Source organism: Canis lupus, chromosome 20 (genome assembly GCF_003254725.2).
Source record: "Canis lupus dingo isolate Sandy chromosome 20, ASM325472v2, whole genome shotgun sequence".
Lineage (NCBI taxonomy): Eukaryota > Metazoa > Chordata > Mammalia > Carnivora > Canidae > Canis > Canis lupus.
The window spans coordinates 53,634,990-53,658,491 of record NC_064262.1 but is presented as its reverse complement, the minus strand read 5'-3'; the positions used below and the strand labels follow the sequence as shown (position 1 = coordinate 53,658,491).

Below are 23,502 nucleotides of genomic sequence, written 5' to 3'. Positions count from 1 at the left end.
AGACACCTCATCCTTAGGCCCTCATGTTCCCATAAATACAATGGAGTGAATGATATGCCCTTCGCAGGGCTGTATGTGGTCAGTGAGAAGACACATATCAGGTTGAAAGTACAGAGCTTACACCTTGATCAGTGCTATTGCCTCCTGGGATCATCCAACCACAACCAAGTATATTCCTGCTTTTTCAAGTTTCAGGAAGAGCCTACTTAATTAGCTTTATTTCTTTGAAAGGAAATTCTGAGGAACAATGGAACCACCAAAGAGCAGATTGCAAAGATAGCTACCCAGCTATTTCAAGAAATGGAAGTGAACATATGGACTGAGGGTTTAGCTTCTCCAGGAAAGCATGATAATTCTACACTTGGTATAGGTAAGAAACAACAGTAATTTCCTTATGACCAAAACATTTTATGAAGGTGATCTATTGTGAGACCTTGTGTTTCTATATTTATGTGACATAGAGAATTCATTCAAGGGGTTCTTCCCAAATGCAGACCTGCTCTCAGGTGACTTTCCTTGGAAAATTTTAAATATTTAGTTCTCCTGCTTAAAGACTTAAGTTACCGACCCTCTTATCAGGCACTCCAGTATAAGTATTTAAAGATTTTTTGATCTTTTAAATATTATACATAAAGGATGAGCTTACCACCTCTCCAGGAAGCATAGCCATTCCCTCTCTTCTCCTGGGTTGCTGTGGCCACTGTATGCTGCTTAGGCCATTTTGACTATCTGTAAAAGGGAGTGCCATCTGGTCTACCATGCACGCAGAAAAAGAAATCATCAGTAGGGAGTCTTTCAAAGAAGGGAGTTCTTCAACTAACTTCTTATGCATGAGAAGCAAGCAAAGCAGGACTCATTTTCTTAATGTTTCCAGTCTATGAAATCAAGAGGTGCAATGAGACAAGTGAGAAGACTGTTCTGGAAGCTGGAAATAACACTATGAATATCAACTGTACCGATGCTTTCAAAGGAACCACAAGAGGTACTGTGTTTAAGATGGATTCTTCTGATCTTCAAATCCTAGGCACTGTTGTCTCATTTCTAGGTGATTGTGCCAAGAGGTAAGGACTTAGAAAGTTTTCAAGGTAGGGAAGACTCTACATGATGACCACTACCCTGGCAATTTGGGAGACATAGTGAGTACTTTGTGACACACTGAGGTTCAAACAGGGAACGCTTGACATGCTTCCTTAAAAGGGACAGGCTGATGCATGCTCTGTTTCCATGTGATTGTCTGAAAAGGCAGCACTTGAAGGCAGCAGATGATTGTTGCCTTGAATACTCTTTCCATTGAGTAGTGTTTAATGATCACCTTATTTAAAATAGTCCCTAGTCTTCCTCTGTCCTACACATCAGCAAACTTTTTCTGTGAAAGGACCAAATAGTCATTTTTTCTCAAGTACTTATTTAAATTCCAGTTAATTAACATATTGTGTAATATTAGTTTCAGATATAGAATTTAGTGATTCATCACTTTCATATAATACCCAGCGCTCATCACAAGTATCCTCCTTAATACCCATCCCCCATTTAACCCATCTCACCACCCACCTTCCTTCCAGGAACCCTCAGTTTTTTCTCTATAGTTAAAAATCTGTTTTATGGTTTGTCCCTCTTTTTTTCTTTTTTCCCCTATGTTCATCTGTTTTGTTTCTAAATTCCACATGTGAGTGAAATCATATAGTATTTGTCTTTCTCTGACAAATCTATTTCATTTAGCATATACTCTAGCTCCATCCATGTCATTGCAAAAAAGCAAGATTTCATTCTTTTTTATGCTAAGTAATATTCCATTTTCTATCTATCTGTCTATCTATCTATCTATCTATCTATCATCTATCTAGCCATATATCTCCCACATCTTACATCTTTTCCATTCATCAGTTGATGGACATCTGGGCTCTTTCCATAGTTTGGCTATTGTTGATAATGCTCCTATAAACACTGGGGTGCATGTATCCCTTCAAAGCAGTATTTTTCTATCCTTTGGAAAAATATCCTGTAGTGCAATTGCTGGATCATTGGGTAGTTCTATCTTTAACTTTGAGGAACTTCCATACTGTTTTCCACAGTGGCTGCACCAATTCACATTCCCACCAACAGTATAAGAGGTTTCCCCTTTCTCTGCAACCTTGCCAACATCTGTTGTTTCCTGTGTTGTTAATTTTAGCCATCTTGACAGGTGTGAAGTGGTATCTCATCATGGTTTTGATTTGTATTTCCCTGATGATGAGTGATATTGAGCATCTTTTCATGTGTCTGTTAGCCATCTGTCTTCTTTGGAAAAATGTCTGTTCATGTCTACTGCCCATCTTTCAACTGGATTATTTGTTTTCTGGGTGTTGAGTTTTATGTAAGTTCTTTACAAAACTAACCTTTATCAGATACATTATTTGCAAATATCTTCTCCCATTCCAAAGGTTGCCTTTTAGTTTTGTTGATTGTTTCCTTCACTGTGCAGAAGCTTTTTATTTTGATGAATTCCAGTAGTTTATTTTTGCTTTTGTTTCCCTTGCCTTGCTTGAGCCAGATGAACTTTGTTATAACTACTCAACCCTGACATTGTAGTGGGAGAACAGCCATAGCTGATATGTAAATGAAAGGACATGTGTGTGCCAATAAAACTTTATGTACAAAAATAGGTTGTAGGATAGATTTGATTCTCAGGCCACAGTTTGCCACACCTGCTTTATTCCATCATCTCATTTAAATTTCTGCACAGCAGGCACACTATGCACTTTTTCTTAATTTATTTGTTGTCCATCACTCCCACTATAATATCAGCTCTCTTATGGCAAGAACTCAGCCTGTTTTCTTCACTGTTGCATTGAAATGCCTAGAACACTGTCTGGCACACACTAGATGTTCAATAAATATTTGATGAAAGAATGAATAAATACATTAGTGAATGAGTGCATGACCTAGTTCTCTGGAGAGAGTGAAATACCTACTGTATTTTCTCCAGAAAATTCCCAGCCACTGATTAACCACCACTCCTTATTGTGAGCTGTCAGATGAGAAGGGGGAGGAAAAAGATCTCCAAATGAGTTGATTTTTTTTTAATGGAGTAAATAATCATACAGGTGGTAAGTGGATTTGGCTAAAACTGGGATGGTGGCCCAGGAATAATTGCAGTTTAAGAAATACTACATCACACTACAGAGCATCATATGTGAATTTACCTTCTGTGAATTAAATTATTGTTGCCCAAAAAGGAGAAAGAAAATGGGAGGGAGAGGAGAGAAACAAAGAAAGACAGAGAGAGGGAAGGAGAATGAGAGAATGAATTAAATAGAAATGTGTCATCCTGCATACCTTTCCATAACTTTCTGAATTAGATAACCCAGAATGAGCTTGAGATGGAAGATGGGAATGTGTGATTTCCTTATACTACCTGAGTTCTATTTGCTCTTTTGAGAACAAACATCTTGCCTCATGATTTTGAGGTATAAGTGCTCATATATATTCTTACAACACGTTAACAGGTATTTTACATATATATCTCTTATAATGTGTGGTGCATTATAATTTGTATTATATATACAAAATGCTGTACCTCAAACCACATGTAATGTATTGGTGGGGGAACATAAGGGATTCCCTTTTTTTCTCTTTTTAAGATATTTATTTATTTATTTATTTATTTATTTATTTATTTATTCATGAGAGACACAGAGAGAGAGAGGCAGAGAGAGAAGCAGGCTCCATGCAGGGATCCCAATGTGGGACTCGATCCTGGGACTCCAGGATCACGCCCTGGGCCAAAGGCAGGTGCCAAACCGCTGAGCCACCCAGGGATTCAACATAAGGGATTTCCAAGAGCGATGTAATGTTTGCCTTATGACTCTCACACAAGACACTAGTATACCGATTTCCCATAATATGGATGCCCTCTAAAGTGATTTCTCTTCTGTTTTCTCAGATAAAAGTGCAGTTGCAATCATCACTTATCAGAGTTTTGGGGATATTCTGAATGGATCCTTTTTTAATGATGAAAGAGGGACACAGGAAATGAAACTGAACTCTCGTGTCGTGAGTGGCACCATTAGTATGAAGAAAAAAGTACGCCTGTCTAAACCTGTGTTCCTGACCTTCCAACATATTCAGGTGAGCAAAATCCATGACTGCTTCTCTGTGCATTACCTCAGAGAGGTGTGTTATCAGGGTCCTGTCAAGAAACTCTGCTCATTCAGTTAACAGAACCAACAAGAAATGTTGAGGCACTCAGAGATTTGCACCAGGGGAAGGGGAAGCTATATCACATTTAAGCCTAAAAAGGCAATGGAGGAATGAGCATTGTTGAGCCCAGGGCGTGCTGGAGGCACACAGAAGGGTTGCCCTGCTTGAGACAGAGATATCCTGAAGCAGAAGCAACTGGAAGAAACACCTGACCTCCTCCTCCTCTTGTTTAAGGACTTCTCACCAGTTCCTCTCATTAGTTGTCCCAATGATATGGAGCCTGGGGAAAGCAGTTCATAAAGGTCAATCCCTGAGGCTCTGAGGTGACCAGAGAAGGGAAGAATAAATGAAGAATAAACCCCGCAGCAGGTGTGGTCATATGAAACTCTTTCTCACTAGTGTTCTAGATAATGGGATTTTCCTATTCCATTTTCCAATGTTAACACATCCATGACTAACCTATAAAATTGAAATAATAAAACCAGAAAGAGCTCAACTTTTATGCTATTCTCTTTTCAGCCTGGTGTTGAAAGAACAAAACCTTTCTGCGTCTTCTGGGAAGGATCAGAGGAGGGGGGCACCTGGTCAACAAAGGGCTGCTATCATGTGCACAGCAATGATTCACACACCAAATGCAAGTGCTTCCACCTTTCCAGCTTTGCTGTCCTCATGGATTTTGTTCCCAAGGTACCATGATCTATGGTCTCCTCCTAGTATCTGATTGTGTCCCAGAAACTGTGATATTGTCCTCTCCATGTCTTAGAAAAAGACTCTAAGATAAGGAGTCAAGTGGAAGTATCTTACGTGAGAGGTAATTCCAGGAAGCACCAGTAAGGGACTGGGAAATGAAACAAGAAAAAAATAGAAGCTAACGCAGAGAACGTTATCAAGCTCGTCACTACTGTGGGTATCTAGAACTTAATTCCCTCTCAAGTACTCTGGGAGTCAGTGCAGGAGATGCACCTGAGTCATCCTAACTGAACAGCAGGAGAGCTGGGGTATCTATACACCACCTCCTTTCAGGTATTGGTTGAAACCTGCATCTGGGGGTGGGGAATGTTAATTCTGGCATGTCCATGGGCACGGGCAGAGTGAGGTTAAGTTAGCAGAGAAAACCCTCAAACATTGGAAAGTTTGGGTTGTCAGCCCCAACAGTGGTGGGATCTAAGATAATCTGGACTCAAACATCCGTTACTCTGCAAAAGAAAGTTACAGCTAGTCAGATGGGAAAGAAGGCAACTGACTGCCACCAATGAAAAAGCATAGGTCCTTGAACTTCCCAGGTCCCAAACACATCTAGGATAAGCCAGGCTTAAAGAAATTTACCTAACTTCTTCTCCTACTTATTTACGCTCTCATTTATTGAACATTTACTGATGACAACCATTATATTACACATTTAAATACATGGTTTCATTTTATTCATTCAACAAATTTGCATATGACTGCTTACTATATGCCAGATGCTATTCTAGGCATTGAGGATATGGCAGAGAACAAAACAGATAAAGAAATCCCAACCTTCATGGATTTGACTTTGGAGACCTATGTTGTCCAATAGGATCATCAGCCACATGTGGCTATTGGGCACTTGAAATGTGGCTAGTGTGACTGAGAACCAATTTTTAAATTAAATTAAATTAAATTAAATTTTAATTTATTTAAATTAAGAAGCAGTGTGAAATATTTTTCCATTAAATACAACTTCATTGGTAGGACTTCATTTCACTTTTATCACTGAAAACAATAGCATCTGAACTCAGATGTGTCATAAGCAAAAAATATATGCTGGATTTTGAAGGCTTAATATAAAAAAAGTATCAGATATCTCATTTTTAAAAATTATTTTATTTTTTAGGTTTAAGTCCAATTAATTAATATATAATGTATTAGTTTCAGAGGTAGAGGTCACTGATCCATCAATCTTATATAATGCCCAGTGTTCATGACATCAGATGCCCTCCTTAATATCTGTCACCCAGTTACCCCATCTCCTCAGTCCCTTCCCCTCCAGCAATCCTCAATTTATTTCCTATGATTAAGAGTCTCTTATAGTTTGTCTCCCCCTCAGATTTTGTCTTATTTTTTCTCTCTTCCCCTATGACCACTGTTTTGTTTCTTAAATTCCACATGAGTGAGATCATATGATAATTGTCTTTCTCTGATTGATTTATGTAGCTTAGCATAATATCCTCTAGTTCCATTGACATTGTTACAAGTGGCAAGATTTCTTTTCTTTTCTTTTCTTTTCTTTTCTTTTCTTTTCTTTTCTTTTCTTTTCTTTCTTTTTTCTTTTCTTTTCTTTTTTGGTGGCTGAATAGTAGGGCATTGAATATATATATATATACCACATCTTTATCCATTGATCGATTGATGGACATATGGGCTCTTTCCAGAGTTTGGCTAATGTGGACATTGCTGCTATAAACATTGGGGTGCAAGTGCCCCTTCAGATCAGTACATTTGTACCTTTCAGGTAAAAACTAGTGCGATTGCTGGGTCATAGGGAGCTCTATTTTCAACTTTTTGAGGAACATCTGTACTGTTTTTCAAAGTGACTGCATCAGCTTGCAGTCCTACCAACAATGTAGAGTTCCTCTTTCTCCACATCCTCACTAACATTTGTCGTTTCCTGACTTGTTCATTTTAGCCATTATGACTGGTGCAAAGTGGTATCTCATTGTTTTTTTTTTTAATTTTTTATTTATTTACGATAGTCACAGAGAGAGAGAGAGAGAGAGAGAGAGAGAGAGGCAGAACACAGGCAGAGGGAGAAGTAGGCTCCATGCACCTGGAGCCCGACGCGGAACTCAATCCCGGGTCTCCAGGATCGCACCCTGAGCCAAAGGCAGGCGCTAAACCGCTATGCCACCCAGGGATCCCCTCATTGTGGTTTTGATTTGTATTTCCCTGATGGCAAATGATGCGAAGCATTTTTTCGTGTGTCTGTTGGCCATATGTATGTCTTCTTTGGAGAACTGTTTTTTCATCTCTTTTGCCCATTTTTGATTAGATTAGTTAGTTGATTAGATTAGTTCTTTGGCTGCTGAGTTTGATAAGTTCTTTATAGATTTTGGATAGTAGCCCTTCATCTGATAAGACATTTACAAATATCTTCTCCCATTCTGTCCGTTGTCTTTCAGTTTTGTCAACTGTTTGCTTAACTGTGCAAAAGCTTTTTATCTTGAAGTCCCAATAATTCATTTTTGCCTTCGTTTCCCTTGCCTTTGGAGACATGTCTAGCAAGAAATTGCTGCAACTGAGGTCATAGAGGCTGCTGCCTCTATTCTCCTCCAGGATTTTGAAGGATTCCTGTCTCATATTTAGGTCTTTCATCCATTTTGAGTCTAATTTTGTGTGTGATGTCGGAAATGGTCTGGTTTTATTCTTTTCCATGAGGCTGTCCAATTTTTTCAATACTATTTGTTGAGGAGTTTGGTTTTTTTTTTTCCATTAGATATTCTTTCCTGCTTTGTCAAAGATTAGTTGACCATAGAGTTGAGTGCCCATTTCTGGGCTCTTTTTTTTTTTTATTGGAGTTCAATTTGCCAACATATAGTATAATATCCAGTGCTCATCCGGTCAAGTGCCCTCCTCAGTGCCCATCACCCAGTCACCCTATCCCCCAACCCACCTTCCCTTCCACTACCCCTTGTTCATTTCCCAGAGTTAGTCTCTCATGTTTTGTCTCTTTATTCTGTTCCATTGATCAATGTGTCTGTTTTTGTGCCAGGACCATACTGTCTTGATGATTACAGCTTTATAATAAAGCTTGAAGTCCGGCATTGTGATGACATCAGCTTTGGTTTTCTTTTGCAACATTCCTTTGGCTCTTTGGGATCTTCTCTGGTTCCATACAGATTTTAGGATTATTTGTTCTAGCTCTATGAGAAAAAGTTGATGGTATTTTGATAGGGATTACGCTGAATGTATAGATTGCTCTAGGTAGCATAGACATTTTAACAATATTTGTTCTCCCAATCCATGAGCATGGAATATTTTTCCATTTCTATGTGTCTTCCTCAATTTCTTTCATAATAGTTCTCTAGCTTTTAGAGTACAGATCTTTTACCTCTTGAGTTAGGTTTATTCCTAGGTATCTTATGGTTTTGGTTGCAATTGTAAATGGGGTCGACTCCTTAATTTCTCTTTCTTCTGTCTCATTGTTAGTGTATAGAAATGCAAATTATTTCTATGCATTTATTCTATATGCTGCCACATTCCTGAATTCCTATATAAATTCTAGCAATTTCAGGGTGGAGTCTGAAAATATGCAGGGAAAGATCTCAATCTTTTGGTACAGATTGAGACCTGATTTGTGACCCGGTATATGATCTATTCTGGAGAATGTTTTTGGTGTACTTGAGAAGAATGTGTATTCTGTTGCTTTAGGATGGAATGCTCTGTATACATCTGTGAAGTACATCTGGTCCAGTGTGTCATTCAAAGCCCTTGTTTCCTTGTTTATTTTCTGCTTAGATGATATGTCCATTGCAGTGAGTGGAGTTTAAAATCCCCTACTATTAATGTATTATAATCGATGTGTTTCTTTAATTTTCTTATTAGTTTATATAATTGGCTTCTCCCATGTGAGGGGCATAAATATTTACAATTGTTAGATCTTCTTGTTGGATAGACCCTTTAATTATGAGATAGTGTCCTTCCTTATCTCTTATTACAGTCTTTGGTCTAAAATCTAATTTGTCTGATATAAGGATTGCCACCTCAGCTTTCTTTTGATGTCTATTAGTGTGATAAATGGTTCTCCAACACCTCATTTTAAATTTGGAGGTGTTTTTAGGTCTAAAGTGAGTCTCTTGCAGACAGCGTATCAGTGAGTCTTGCTTTTTTATCCAATCTGATATCCTGTGTCTTTTGATTGGGGCATTTAGCCCATTTTGAAAGATATGAATTTAGTGCCATTGTATTACCTGTGAAGTCATTGTTTCTGTATATTGTCTCTGTTCCTTTCTAGTATATGGCAACCTTGAGCTAAGAGCCCACTCCTGGGCTCCCTGATTGCAGCTAGCTTCCTCGTTCTGATGCCGGGAACTCTACCACACTCCAGCACCCCTACTCTTCCTATGACCCTGAGGATCCTGAGACCACACTGTTCCACCTAGGATACTGCTTGGTTTCACCACTTGAGCACCTTTGAGACAGGGACATCCCTCACTGGAGCAGACTTCTAAAAGTTCTGATTTTGCTCTCTGGTGCTATATCACTTTCTGGTAGCCAGCTTCTGGATGTTCCCTCCCCTCCTTGATTTATCTTCCCAGATATCTCCTCAGATTCACTTCTCAACTCCTCCTACCTTGCAGAAAGTGGTTATTTATTTATTTATTTATTTATTTATTTATTTATTTATTTAAATTGGAGTTCAATTTGCCAACATATAGCATGACACCCAGTGCTCATCCTGCCAAGTGCCCCCTTCCACCATTTGCTTCGACGTGGATGGAACGGAGGGTATTATGCTGAATGAAATAAGTCAATTAGAGAAGTACAAACATTATATGGTCTCATTCATTTGGGGAATATAAAAAATAGTGAAAGGGAATAAAGGGGAAAGGAGAGAAAATGAGTGAAAATATCAGTGAGGGTGACAAAACATGAGAGATACCTAACTCTGGGAAACGAACAAGGGGTAGTGGAAAGGGAGGTGGGCGGGGAGTTGGGATGACTGTTTAGAGTTGCAGCTATTCTTTTCTTAGATCTCCGGTTGAGTTTGCAGGTGTTCAGAATGATTTGATAGCAATCTAGCTGAATTCCCAGGACCAGATGAAACTAAGGTCTATTCCTCCACCATCTTGGACCCCCTCTCTTAAATATCTCATTAACAATTGTTTTACATTGATTGTAATCTGAACTCATTGCATTTTTTTATATTGATTATGTTATATTCAATACATTGTACTGATAATATTTTGAATATATACGATTAAGTTAATTTGACCTGATTCGTTTGACATTTTAAAAGGTATGGCTACTAGAAAATTTAAAATTCCACATGTGGCTCACATATTTCTTTTGGATAGCACCAGGCTAGGGTTTTGGTTTCTTGATAGCCTTGTGTGCTGGATGCTATGAGTGCACCCATTTTGAAGATGGAAACATCAAATCTCAGAGAGGTCAAGTCAGTTGTATAAGGGACTGAACTGGGAAGCCTATCAGACTCTCCATCAGAAACATAACTGCAGAATTGGAAACGATAACGGATTCTTCCTTTGGTGGCTTATAGGTGGATCCTGTGCTGACTGTGATCACCTATGTGGGACTGAGCCTCTCTCTGCTGTGCCTCCTCCTGGCAGCCCTCACCTTCCTCCTATGCCGATCCATCCAGAACATGAGTACCTCCCTCCACTTGCAGCTCTCCATTTGCCTCTTCCTGGCCCACCTGCTCTTCCTTACAGGGATTAATCAAACTAAGCCTGAGGTAGGTGATTTAACCAAATCACCTTGCTGTCATAATCAAATCTAGCCATCTTGTCTTGAGGAAGGAGGGAGAAGACAAGAGACAGCAGTGATGGTAACAGTATGGATGGAACTAGAGAGTATTATGCTAAGCATAATAAATCAGTCTGAGGGATGAGTGGGTTGAGCCTCAGCCTCTGGCTCAGGTCATGACCCCAGGGTCCTAGGATCGAGTCCCACATCGGGCTCTCTCTGGGGAGCCTGCTTCTACCTCTGCCTATGTCTCTGCCTCTCTTTGTGTCTCTCATGAATAAATAAATAAAAATCTTTTAAAAAATAAGTCTGAGAAAGACAAATACCACATGATTTTACTCATATGTGGAATTTAAGAAATAAAACAGATGAACATAGGGGAAGGGAAGGAAAAATAAAATAAGATAAAAACAGAAAGGGAGGCAAACCATAAGTGACTCTTTTTTCCCAAGATTTATTTATTTCGAGAGAGAGAGAGAAAGCAGGGGAAGAGGCAGAGAGAGAGAATCCCAAGCAGATTCTGCTGAGCATGGAGCCCTGTGAGGGGCTTGATCCCACAACCTGAGATCATGAACTGAACTGAAACCAAGAGTTGATTGTTCAACCAACTGAGCCACTCAGTGTCCCCAAAAGACTCTTAACTCTAGGAAACAAATTGAGGGTTGCTGGAGGGGAGGTGGGTGGGGGGATGGGGTAATTGAATGATGGGCATCAAGGAGGACACTTGATGTAATGAGCACTGGGTGTTGTATACAACTGATGATTCACTGAATTCTACACCTGAAGCTAATAATACACTATATGTTAACTAAATGAATTTAAATTTTAAATTTTTTAAAATAAGTAAAAAATTACAAAATAAAGAGTCAGCAGTGATGGTATTAGGGGGAAAAGCAAGTTTCCATTTCAACTCTCCTCATCTGTAGCTCTGAATGAGACCTGTACTTGCTGAGAAGCCATTTATCAAGCTGATTGAGAGTTAGGCTGATGGTATTAAGTAAGGTAACAATAGTTCCTATAATAAATAAACTCCAAAATGTCAGTGGGTTATCACAAGAGTGATTAATTTCCCCCTTCTGTACCATAGAGGGTGGACAAACAGGTTTGAAAAGTGTCTATCTTCCAACCTCAGGCTGATGGAAGCTTTTCTGTCTTCTATGCACAACTTTATTTTTTTTAAGATTTTGTTTATTTATTCATGAGAGACACAGAAAGAGAGGCAGAGACACAGGCAGAGGAAGAAGCAGGCTCCCCAAGGGAAGCCCGATGTGGGACTCCATCCAGGACCCAGGAATCACACCTTGAGCTGAAGACAGACGCTCAACTGCTGAGCCACCCAGGCGTCCCTTCTATGCACAACTTTGTTTGTTTTTCGTCAAATATTTTATTTTATTATTTTTTACATATTTTTTATTTTTATTTATTAATTTTTTAATTTTTTATTGGAGTTCAATTTGCCAACATATAGAATAACACCCAGTGCTCATTCCATCAAGTGCCCCCCTCAGTGCCCGTCACCCAGTCACCCCCACCCCCCGCCCACCTCCCTTTCCACCACCTCTAGTTCGTTTCCCAGAGTTAGGAGTCTCTCATGTTCTGTCTCCCTCCCTAATATTTCCCACTCATTTTCTCTCCTTTCCCCTTTATTCCCTTTCACTATTTTTTATATTCCCCAAATGAATGAGACCATATGTTTGTTCTCCTCCGATTGACTTATTTCACTCAGCATAATACCCTCCAGTTCCATCCACGTCGAAGAAAATGGTGGGTATTGGTCATTTCTAATGGCTGAGTAATATTCCATTCTATACATAGACCACATCTTCTTTATCCATTTATCTTTCAATGGGCACCGAGGCTCCTTCCACAGTTTGGCTATTGTGGACATTGCTGCTATAAACATCGGGGTGCAGGTGTCCCGGCATTTCATTGCATCTGTATCTTTGGGGTAAATCCCCAGCAGTGCAATTCCTAGGTCATAGGGCAGATCTATTTTTAACTCTTTGAGGAACCTCCACACAGTTTTCCAGAGTGGCTGCACCAGTTCACATTCCCACAAACAGTTATGAACAACTTTAAAGGTCATCCAAGACAACTCTAAAGGTCATCCAAGAGTCCTTTTCATTTTACCCAACTGAAAAGAAAAAACACGGCAGAGTCCCACGAGGGAGGTTTATACAGGCCCTCTTAGAAAGTTGTGTAAATCATGTCCCTTCACATTCTACTGGCTATAAATCCGTGGTATGGTCCCACCTGACAACAGGGGAGCAGGGTGGTGTATTCTCTAGCTGGAAGTCCCATCCTAATGACAATCTATAGTCTGGAATCAGAGGTGGAGGGAGTTTTTAATTCTGAGTGACAGTGGCTTTGCTATACTAACAACATTAGCTTTTGTCTCCATTATGATCACAGGCATCATAATATCCAGGAAGAATTGGAACTAGCTGTTTTCCAAAACTCCTTTTAACCCTAAAAGACTATGATCTCAGAGCCAGAAGGTTACAAAAGCACTGTTTTCCTCCTTGGGAGGCAGTATATTGCTATGGTTAAGAGTAAGTACAATCTCTGGAGACAGGGTTTCAAGTACATTTTTATTTTTTACTAGCTGTGTGATCTTGGGTGAGATTTTACCTCTTTGGGCTCCAATTTCCTCATTAGGAAATGGGCAGATTGACAGAGTAAGTGCTGAGGCTGATTCTGGCCCACTCTGTTTCTGTAAAAAACACACAAAAAATCAGTTTTTATAAAATGGTCTGTTTTGTTTATTGGAACCACAACCACCAATGTCTGAGAGCTTGATGTCCCAGCTCAAGCAGAGAGAGCAAATTCTCCTTTCCTCCATATGTTACTTTTAGACTTCAGGTGGAATGGTTGATGCCTGCCCTCATTGGTGAGTGTGATCTTCTTTACTCAGCCTACTGACTCAAATGCTAATGTCTTCCTGAAGCACCCTATCAGACACACCCAGAAATAATGTTTTACCTGTTATCTGGGCATTCATTACCTCAGTTGAGTTGATACATAAAAATAAGCATCACACCCCACAAAGGGCAAGGGCCATGGACTATTCATCTATCAAGTTTCATCTGTCATGGATCTGAGGACTCTTCCTATGACATTCATTCCTTGGTATTTCTGGCTTGCCCTGTATATGAGGTAAGCATGGGGTCACTGAGAGCTCCCCAAATTGTGTTGCTCCCAGGTAAAATATTACAGGTGTTAGAATTGAAAATGCAGGCCACACCCAAGTAATGCTAAATGCTGAGGACATAATTGGGTACAGGAGTACAAAACACATTCCTAATTGTTGTCTCCCCTCCAGGTGCTGTGCTCCATCATTGCAGGGGTGCTGCACTACCTCTACCTGGCCGCCTTCACCTGGATGCTCCTTGAAGGGCTGCATCTCTTCCTCACTGTTAGGAATCTCAAGGTGGCCAACTACACCAGTACAGGCAAATTCAAGAAGAAGTTCATGTACCCTTTTGGCTATGGGATTCCAGCTCTGATTGTGGCTGTGTCTGCAGTAATAGGACCCCAAAATTATGGAACACACACACAGTAAGCATGATGTATGCCGTGATGGTGGAATTGGTGTCTATGGCTGACACACGATCAGAAACCAAAAACATTTCAGTCCATTTCCCATTGTAAATTATTCCTCAAACCAGTCTCTTTATAAGCCAGAATTCTATTTTCTCTTAGAAATCCCTAGAGAAATGGTTCTCAGCATCTTTGGGGGCTGGATCCTTTTGAGACTTGGTGAAATCCAGGGCCTATTTCCCCAAACAGGGAAATGTACCTTTCAGACAAATGTACTTACACATTAAATTTTGATTACAACTTCAGGATATTAGGGACAAAAAGTACATTCAATAACTTCAAGGATGAAAAAGCCCACCTGTAGCCTCTGTGCTCTGTAGGATTCTGAAAGAGTGGCTGAAGAGGTTGAGATTCATCCCCAAAATGAAAAGAGTAACAATAGCAGCAAATTGGAAGGCTTGTGATGCCTCATAGATAGCCTATATTTCATCTTATTCTCCCTGTAATCCTGTGGGGTCAGCACTGTTCATGATGTCATATTGGGGCTTAGTGCATCGAAGAAACTTTCTCAAGATCACAGCTGAAGTCAGAATTCTTCACTAAAGGGATTATTGCCTCACTAAGGAAGTTTGCAAAGCTCTGCAAAGTTAGTTGAAGATGTTAGTGTTTTGGCAATGGGGTTTCTGTTAGGGAGTAGGCGGGCATGTGCTAAAACAACGTAATGAAGGTGATGCTTTTGAAGGAAAAAAGATGCCCTGTCTCCAGCTTAAACCAAACATCCGGCCAGAATGATTCTGGGGATATTATGGTAGCATAGAGCAGGGGTGGACAAAATTTCTATAAGGCATCAAGTGGTAACTTTTTGTCTCATGAGCCATATGGTATTTGTGACAGTTACTGAACTTTGCCCTTAGAGTGGGGGAGCAGCCAATTCATAGACCATATTAAATGGATGAATGTGGCTGTGTTTCAATAAAACTTTGTTTACAAAAACAAGTGGTGGACTGGATTTGGCCTGTGGGCTATCATTTGTAACACTTGGTATAGAACATAAGCACAGGAGCTTTTCTGTTCACTAAGTGTTGACAAACTTGTTAGATTTAATAGTTTTATGCTGCCAGGTTTCTGTTCAGAATAATTTGACTATCTTTGCCAACATAAGCCATGACATAATAAAAAGTACTTGGGCAACAGCGTACTTCGTATATGAATATACTTCATTAGCATTGGTAGGTTTTCTTGCTCTAGTTAAATTACTATTTTTACTCTCTTATACCAATTGTTACTAATAGGGTACTATTAACTGAGCCCCACCTCTTCGCCAGGAAACATATTCAAAATCTATATACACATGATCTCATTTGATCTTTCCTACAAGATCCAGATGAGGAAAACTGCAAAAACGTGATGAAAGAAATCAAAGAAGATTCAAATAAATGGAGAGATGGTCATTGTTCATGGAGAGGAAGAATTAATATTGCCGAGGAGTCAGTCAATTCTTTCTAACTTGACCTATAGATTCAATGCATTCACAACGACAATCCCAGAAAATTATTTTGTAGATATTGATAAACTGATTCTAATGTTTATTTAGAGAAGCAAAAGATCCTGAAGAGCTAACACAATATTGAGGAAAGAACAAAGTCAGAGGACTGACTCTACTTAACATCAAGATTTGGCAATATAGCCGCTGTAATCATTTAATCTTTTCAATACTTCTGTTTGCCCCCACTTACATTTGGGGTAACTGAACTTAGAGTATACAGCTTGTGTCAGATGCGAACCCATGTGTAACCTTCTCTCGACAGCTGCTGGCTCAAGTTCGATAGAGCATTCATCTGGAGTTTCATGGGACCAGTGGCAGTCATTATCTTCGTGAGTGACTAGTGATAGTTATTTATGGGAGTGCCTGCCCTGGGTTGGCCAAACATAGAGTGTGATTCCTTCTGTGAAAGTAGAAATGATGTGAAGCTAAGAAAATATAACCTAATGTGATGAACTCCTCTTCCTGGAAATGCTCTCTTCATCTGTCTTTCCCTGCTTCCCCCTGGTTCACTTGTTGCTTTGATGGAGTATAACCCTCCGCTGGGAATTCTTCTAAAAATCCCACGTTTCTTCATTCAGCAAATATTTAACAAGTATCTACTCTGCACAGAGTGACATGTTCTCCTGTTCATCAGAAATTTCCTGATCACATCCATTATCCTGGTATAGAAATTAATAGTACTCTTTCACTTTCAAGGTGACTTGGTGTGAATGATAACTATATAGTCACCCTAATCAAGCACCAAGTGCCACAGGTACATATACATACCATGTGCTGTATAAAAGACCAGAGCATATGCTCATAGCATTCTATGAAGCCCGTATCTTTTGGAAAAAGATTCTTAGGTCTACCTCAAATTGAGTTGCCTGCCATGGCCTCAAAATAAAATTCCAATTCGGGTTTTCATTTTGTGTCCACAGATAAACTTGGTGCTGTATTTCCAAATTCTGTGGATTTTGAGAAGCAAGCTTTCCTCCCTCAATCATGAAGTTTCTACCATTCAGGACACCAGGTAAGAAGTTCCCAGAATCAGTGGTATCCACAGATTTCTCCTACAGGACTACTTTTCTTTCTAACTAGGAAAGAAAAACCCATACAAAAATCTGATACAACATTTCCTAGGACTGGATAAAGAGTATGTGAGGTACAACTTCTAGAGGTAAAAACTATAATCTTAGGTAGCTTCATGTACCCCTTGATCTCTTTATTCAACAAATATTTATTGGGTGCCTCCTTTGTGTAACATAATCATCATATGAAATTCATGCCAAGAGAATCAGTGTTATCCTGCCTCCCCCACCTTGTAAATCCACCTACTTCTAGGGACTCTGTTATCCTTTATTGGAGATGTTCATTTCTTACTGGTGCTGATCTAAATGATTGAAATTAATGATAAGAGCAACTGACGTTAACTAGGGACTTGGTAGATGTTGGAAATTTACCAATATTCTTTCACTGAATGCTCATAACTCCAATCTATGTGGTGGATATGAGTACCAGCCCCCATTGATAAGATGAACAACTGCTTATTTTACCCAACAGTGGGCTAGAACCTTGCATTGGTGAGTCATGTATACAGAACTTAAAGGAATATCTTTCCAACTTCAGACCCTGGCTTTCATCTCATCTACTTCTCAGACCAAACTAACATTTCTTAGCCTTAGTGTTTTCCATCCTGAAGGGTCAAACATCACCCTTCTAGGTATTTCCTCATCCCTCTACAGGTGTTGGAGGAGTGTAGGCTCACACCCCTGTGTGCAGGCACACATATCATCTCACACACGTAAGCTCTCCTAGACAGTTGCCATCAACAACCCTGTTCTGTTTTATAAAACACAATTTTCAGTTGAAGGAACCCAACAGCTGTTATGTTCTGAAGTCATGATATCATCCTCAATTACATTTTCAAAAAAATATCCTAGAAGGCATGTTCCACACTGCTTCCAATAGATCCAAATAAAAGACTTGCAGATAAATCATTTCCAAGGTTAGGAGAAACCATTACTCTCGATAATGATTGAAACATGAGTTTTCTCTCATCTTTGAGCTGTATGACTTTGCATAAACCACTTAAGCACATGAGGTTGATGTAAAGTTTAACTCAGGTGATTTGTGCAAACCAACAGTGCGCAACACATAGTGATCAATGATAGTCATTATTGCTCCTTTTCCTTTGCAGAGTCATAACATTTAAAGCCATTGCTCAGCTATTTATCCTGGGCTGTTCTTGGGGCCTTGGATTTTTTATGGTTGAAGAGCTGGGGAAGGTGATCAGATTAGTCATGGCATACACATTCACCATCATCAATGTCCTGCAAGGCATTTTGCTCTTTGTGGTACACTGTCTCCTTAATCGCCAGGTAAGCCTAATTATTTTGTCTCTTGCCAGCCAAGACAAAAAGTCTTACTGAATGGTTGGTCCCATTCTCACCCTTCTGATGTTTTATGTTTGTATTTGGTGCTGCCTTCCTTCTGGGAAGAGGGTTTAGGTTATGCTTCAGTATGACATGTGCTCTGAGCTGCCCTAGCTCCTAACTAGCCTTCGCATTCCAACCTATCTCTTAAGAGTGTGCTTCTGTCTGCTGCAGATGATATCAAAATACCATAGACTGTATGGCTTGGGCAACAGAGATTTCTCTTATAATTCTAGAGGCTGGAAATCTGAGGTCAGTGTGCCTGTGCTATTAGGTTCTGGTGAGAGCTCTGTTCTTTTTTGCAGAGGGCCACTTTCTTGCTCTGGCCTTACATGGAAGAGAGAGATTTTATGCTTCTCCTTTTTGGGACATTAATCTTTTTGGATCAAGGATGTACCCTTATGACCTCATTTAATCTTAATCATTTCTATAAAGGGCATCATATCTCCAAATACAGTCACACTGGGAGGTTAGGGCTTTTACATGTGAATTTTGAGGAGACATAGTTCAGTTCATAGCAGAGCATGTATCAGTCAGGATAAGGGAGATTATGCTGCAGTAACAAAGAGCCACCACCCCCTGATTTCTGTGGTTTATAAAAATAAAGGTTATTTCTTGCCCAATCTACATAGCCATGGCTTGATCTACATTGTTTTCACTCTGGGATATAGGTTGAAGGGCAGCCCTTATTTAGAACACTGATATTCTCATGGCAAAGGGAAAGGAGATCCTGATAAGTGTAGCTTAATTAGCTTTCTTCATTGGCCAGAGCAGATTACTTGGCCACACCTAAGTTCACTAGAAAGACACATAACCTCTTATAGTGTAGTGCACTTAGGGCAGGGCACTGAAAAATTTGGCTGAATATACCAAAAACAGAGAGACTTCAGCTCTAATGTCAGGTTTTCTACTGAGTAGGTTGCCCTGTGACCTTGGGCAGCCTTCTTATCCTCTCTGAGCCTCAAACTTCTCACCTGTGTAAATGGCAACACCTGCCTCACAGGGTTGAGAATTAGATGAGCTATTGAAATATAAATCTCCTAGCACAGTCCTTGGCACACATTAAGTTCTTCAGAGGGTCATCATTATATTTTTATTTCTCTTAGAAGATTAGAAACAGTTTTTCTGGCATTTCTCCCTTTTCTATTGATCAGAACTACCAGCAATTAAATGGTGGTGGCAAAAATGCCATCATAACACTTCATTAATTTCTCTTTCATCTTCTAGGGCCTTCTTAATGCTTAGTATTCCTCACACCTAGAATAAAGTATAACTCAAGTGTCTTAGTGAAATAATGTTTAATATGAAATGTTTAACTATCTTAAAACATGTTAAGCATGTTTCAGGAAGGAATTCATGAAATCTAAGGATTGGTTCAGATAATGGTTAGTGTCAGGGCTCTGGAGTGAGAATGAAGAGGTATTGAATGCTGGCTGTAGGATATGAGACAAGTCCATTTATTTCCAACAGCTTCAGCTTCTTTATTTTTAATTGGGGATAACAGAAGAACCTTCCTCATTTGGCTTATGTCAGACTGAAATGATATATTGTATATAAAGTGTATTGAAGATTGCTAGTGTTCAATAAATGGTGGCCTTTATTGTTATAATCCCCCACCACCACCACCATCATCTTCATTGTCATCAGAGTCATCATCATGACCATCAGGTATTCCACATGATCACCACCATCACTTTCACCATCCTCCTCCTCCTCATTGTCAGGATCATCATCACCACCACCAATCTAGAAGGAGTAGGTGATGCCTGACATTTAGTAAATACCTTTTCTGTAATGAGGAACTTGAATTTTAGAATGAATGAACAAAAGGATAGCTGAGAGTATACAGAAAACCAATGAGAAGGTAGCCATGGGACTTCCCATGTATATCTTTAGCCTGCTAATCAAGGTCCTTTCTCCCTTATCAAGCACCTCCTTAATAAACCTCTATATTCCTCAGGTGCGAATGGAATACAAGAAATGCTTTAGCGGGATCTGCAAAGGGGCTGAAACTGAGAGCACTGATGTAACTCACTCTATGACCCAAATGAAAATGGTAAGACCAGCTTCTCTGCAGTGCTGTGTACTTGCTGAACCCAAAATCTTGTACTGCCAGGAGCTTCCTGGTCCCTTGATCTGAAAGAAAAGAGAAACTGCATTACTTCCTCTGTTATAATGGTGGCTTTTGGTTTTTAAACCAAAACCAATGGAATTGTTTTCCTTTCTTTCTTTTTCTTTTTTCTTCCTTCTTTCTTTCCTTCCTTCCTTCTCCTTTCCTTCCTTTCTTCCTTCCTCTCTTTCTCCTTTTCTTTTCTCTTTTCCCTCTTCTCTCCTCTCATCTCTCTCTCTCTCTCTTTCCAGTCTTTACATAAATATCAAAATGATATTTCTCAAAATTTAAATATATATAACAACATTTATTTAACAAATATTTACTAATTGTCCCATATTGCCAGTCACTGTTTTAGGTTCTGAGGAAACACCAGAGGATACATTGACTAAAATCCTTGCCTTCATAGAATAAATTCTGATGGGGGAGGCCAACAATGAACCCCCAAACATGGATTATATACTATTTCACAAAGTGATATGGGATATGGAAAGATACTGAGCCGTGAAGATAAATCAGGACACATGGGGTGGAGGGAGTTTGGTTTCCAGGAAGGGGGTCATGGTGACAGCCTTTCACTGTCTATTACCACCTTCTATTTTAATTCTCTGCATGACGTCCTCTCTGTATGATATTTCTCTTAGTCGGGGAAAACATGAAAGTGTTTACCTTTGGTCAAACTCTGCCCCCTGTAGGTTCAGTGATGTGGTTACTATCATTTTCCTTCTACCTAGAGTATGCCTAGCCCATAAAAGATGCTCATTTAATTTGCTGAGTGTCTAAGGTCCTTGTTTATAGATGAGGACACAGAGTGGGAAAGTCCACAGGGTTTGCTCAAAGCTACTCAGCTGGGTACAGGGATTCACTCCAGATCATCAACAACTTTAGGACCACTTCCTGGGACACGCACTTTCACACAGAGGACAACTGGCTGCTGATAGTGTCCTAACAGCATATGCCAGTGGCTCAACCCTTGGCTGAAATCACCAGCAGTCAAAGGATTGCAGTTCAGGACAGTGTCTACCTGAACTGTGTAAAAGAACTGTCCCAGCCCATGTGGTCTCCAAACACATGTTGCATAGTGGGACCCACAGCATGGATTTTGGGGTTCACCTATTTGTATTGGAATCTGGATTCTTTCAGGCTCTAGCTGGCAGATGCTGGGCAAGTGGCTTAACCTCTCTGAGCCTCAATTCATTCATCATTGAAATGTCTGATGGACTGAGGAACAAAACAGTGTACATGGAAGCTTTTTGTTCTACTCTGAACCATGTCAGCTTTTATTACTACTTTTATTAACACCAAATTATCAAGAGTCAACTATATAGAAGGCTCCACACAGTAATCCTATCCTCTTATCTTTGGACAATACTTTACCTTCTATAAAGCACATATTCAGGGTGTCTGGGTTGGCTCTGTCAGTGAAGCATCCCACTCTTGATTTTGGTTCAGGTCATGATATCAGAGTCATAAGACTGACCCTTGCATTGAGTTCCATGATGGGCATGGAGTTTGCTTGAGATTCTTTCTCTCCGCCTCTCTCTGCCCCTCCCCCCAACTTGCTCACACACTCTAAAAAATTAAATAAAAGTAAAGGTAAAAAATAAAAAGCACATATTCAATCTTACAATCTTTATTGATCCTCTGTAGCATTTAGTGATCTGTCACTGTGTGAAGGGAGTCAAGGTGCCTGAATTCAAGTCCTAACTCCACCACTTCCAGGCTGCATGAGCTTGTGCTAGCCATTTACTATCTCTGTGCCTCAGGACTTCGTCTGTAAGATGAGGATGATAGTAGTATCTTTCTCATCATGAGAAGTAAGCAAGGTCATATGTGTTACTTGCTTAGAGTCCTGCCTGGCACATGGTAAACAAATACATTATAAAAGTTTGTGAAAGTTCAGATAAATAAAAAGGTCATCATAGATTGCATTTGGGATGGGGAGAAGGTTATAAAGTCAGATATTAGGGTGTCTTTACTGAGCTAAGACCTTAGAAAAATTCTGGCTTGTCATTTCCTGAGGTGTTAATTTCTCTTCAGATTGTTCTACCTACTATCTCCCCAAATAGGAGGAACTACGGATGTCATCAGAAGTTTTTCCTAGAAGAGACCTTGCTTCTTGGTAATCTATGGCCTGAGACTCGTCCTGTCTGTGCTATTTGACAAAGAATAGAAACCTGAGCTGGTTCTGGACAGCGCCTCCCCTGGTCACACATGGATGGGACAAATGCCATCATCTGTATCTTCCTCCTGAAAGCAGTTCTGAGACTTTTCTCTATCTTGGCTTCTATCTCAAGAGATAGAAGGGGTCACTGGGAGACCTTTGAGACCCTTACTCAATATTGTATATCATGTGCCATTAAATACTCAAGGAATGATTTTTAGTAATGAAAGAAAGTGTATTTTCTTTTTCTAGCTATTGCTACCTTGCCCAAGATTTATTGTCCAACATCTGGATTCACCTGACAGGTTTTTCTCTCTTGGCAATCGGTTGTATTTTATGCTCCTGAAGATTTTGCATCATTCAACATTTTCAGAATTCAATAATTCCCATATGAATAAATATTAAAAAGAGTGTTGCTCTCTTACAATGCAAAATTCCTCCACCATCCTGCTTAGGAGCATGTTGTCACCAGAAGGGTCTTGTAGTCAAAAGACCTGCATTATCTTCTTTGCCTGATGATTTTCAAACCTACTTGTTTCTTGGGTTGATTTTGTTTGTATAGTATCATCTCGAATGTATCCTGTGGGAATACTCCCAGACCAGCAGCATGGGGGTCACAGCAGTTGTTTCTTTCTCTTTTTGTTTGTTTTAATATTTCTAATTTCTTTTTCTTTTTAAAATTTTTAAATTGGAGTTCAATTTGCCAACATATAGGATAACACCCAGTACTCATCCCATCAAGTGCCCCCCTCAGTGCCCATCACCCAGACACCCCCACCCCCCACCCAACTCCCTTTCCACTACCCCTAGTTCGTTTCCCAGAGTTAGGATTCTCTCATGTTCTGTCTCCCTCTCTGATATTTCCCACTCATTTCTTTTTCAAAGTAATTGGATTCTAGGAGTGATTTCCAACACTAGAATTAATAAATGCATGACTAACTTTGTTACCAGATGGTGTTTTAAAAAGAACCATTCTCTTACACCATACAGAAAGATAAACTCAAAATGGATGAAAGATCAAAATGTGAGACAAGATTCCATCAAAATCCTAGAGGAGAACACAGGCAACACCCTTTTTGAACTTGGCCACAGCAACCTCTTG

The 23,502-nt window shown here is 39.7% G+C and overlaps 1 protein-coding gene across 2 annotated transcripts in view; it reads left to right on the top strand.

Annotated features, from left to right (window-relative positions):
• Positions 1-22,614, top strand: part of LOC112666391 (putative adhesion G protein-coupled receptor E4P) — a 42,905-nt gene extending 20,291 nt beyond the window's left edge. Inside the window, exons 7-17 of one of the 2 annotated variants that reach the window (XM_025457258.3) lie at positions 232-370; positions 875-982; positions 3,923-4,107; positions 4,699-4,866; positions 10,421-10,615; positions 13,949-14,184; positions 15,975-16,041; positions 16,633-16,724; positions 17,892-18,072; positions 20,087-20,182; positions 22,306-22,614. In XM_025457258.3, coding sequence (XP_025313043.3) covers positions 232-370; positions 875-982; positions 3,923-4,107; positions 4,699-4,866; positions 10,421-10,615; positions 13,949-14,184; positions 15,975-16,041; positions 16,633-16,724; positions 17,892-18,072; positions 20,087-20,182; positions 22,306-22,362 — 1,524 coding nt within the window. In that variant the 3' untranslated portion in view covers positions 22,363-22,614. Of the gene's footprint in view, positions 1-231; positions 371-874; positions 983-3,922; positions 4,108-4,698; positions 4,867-10,420; positions 10,616-13,948; positions 14,185-15,974; positions 16,042-16,632; positions 16,725-17,891; positions 18,073-20,086; positions 20,183-22,276 lie in introns of both variants that reach the window. The other variant, XM_035702856.2, reaches the window with a different exon arrangement.
• The last annotated feature ends 888 nt before the right edge of the window (positions 22,615-23,502 follow it).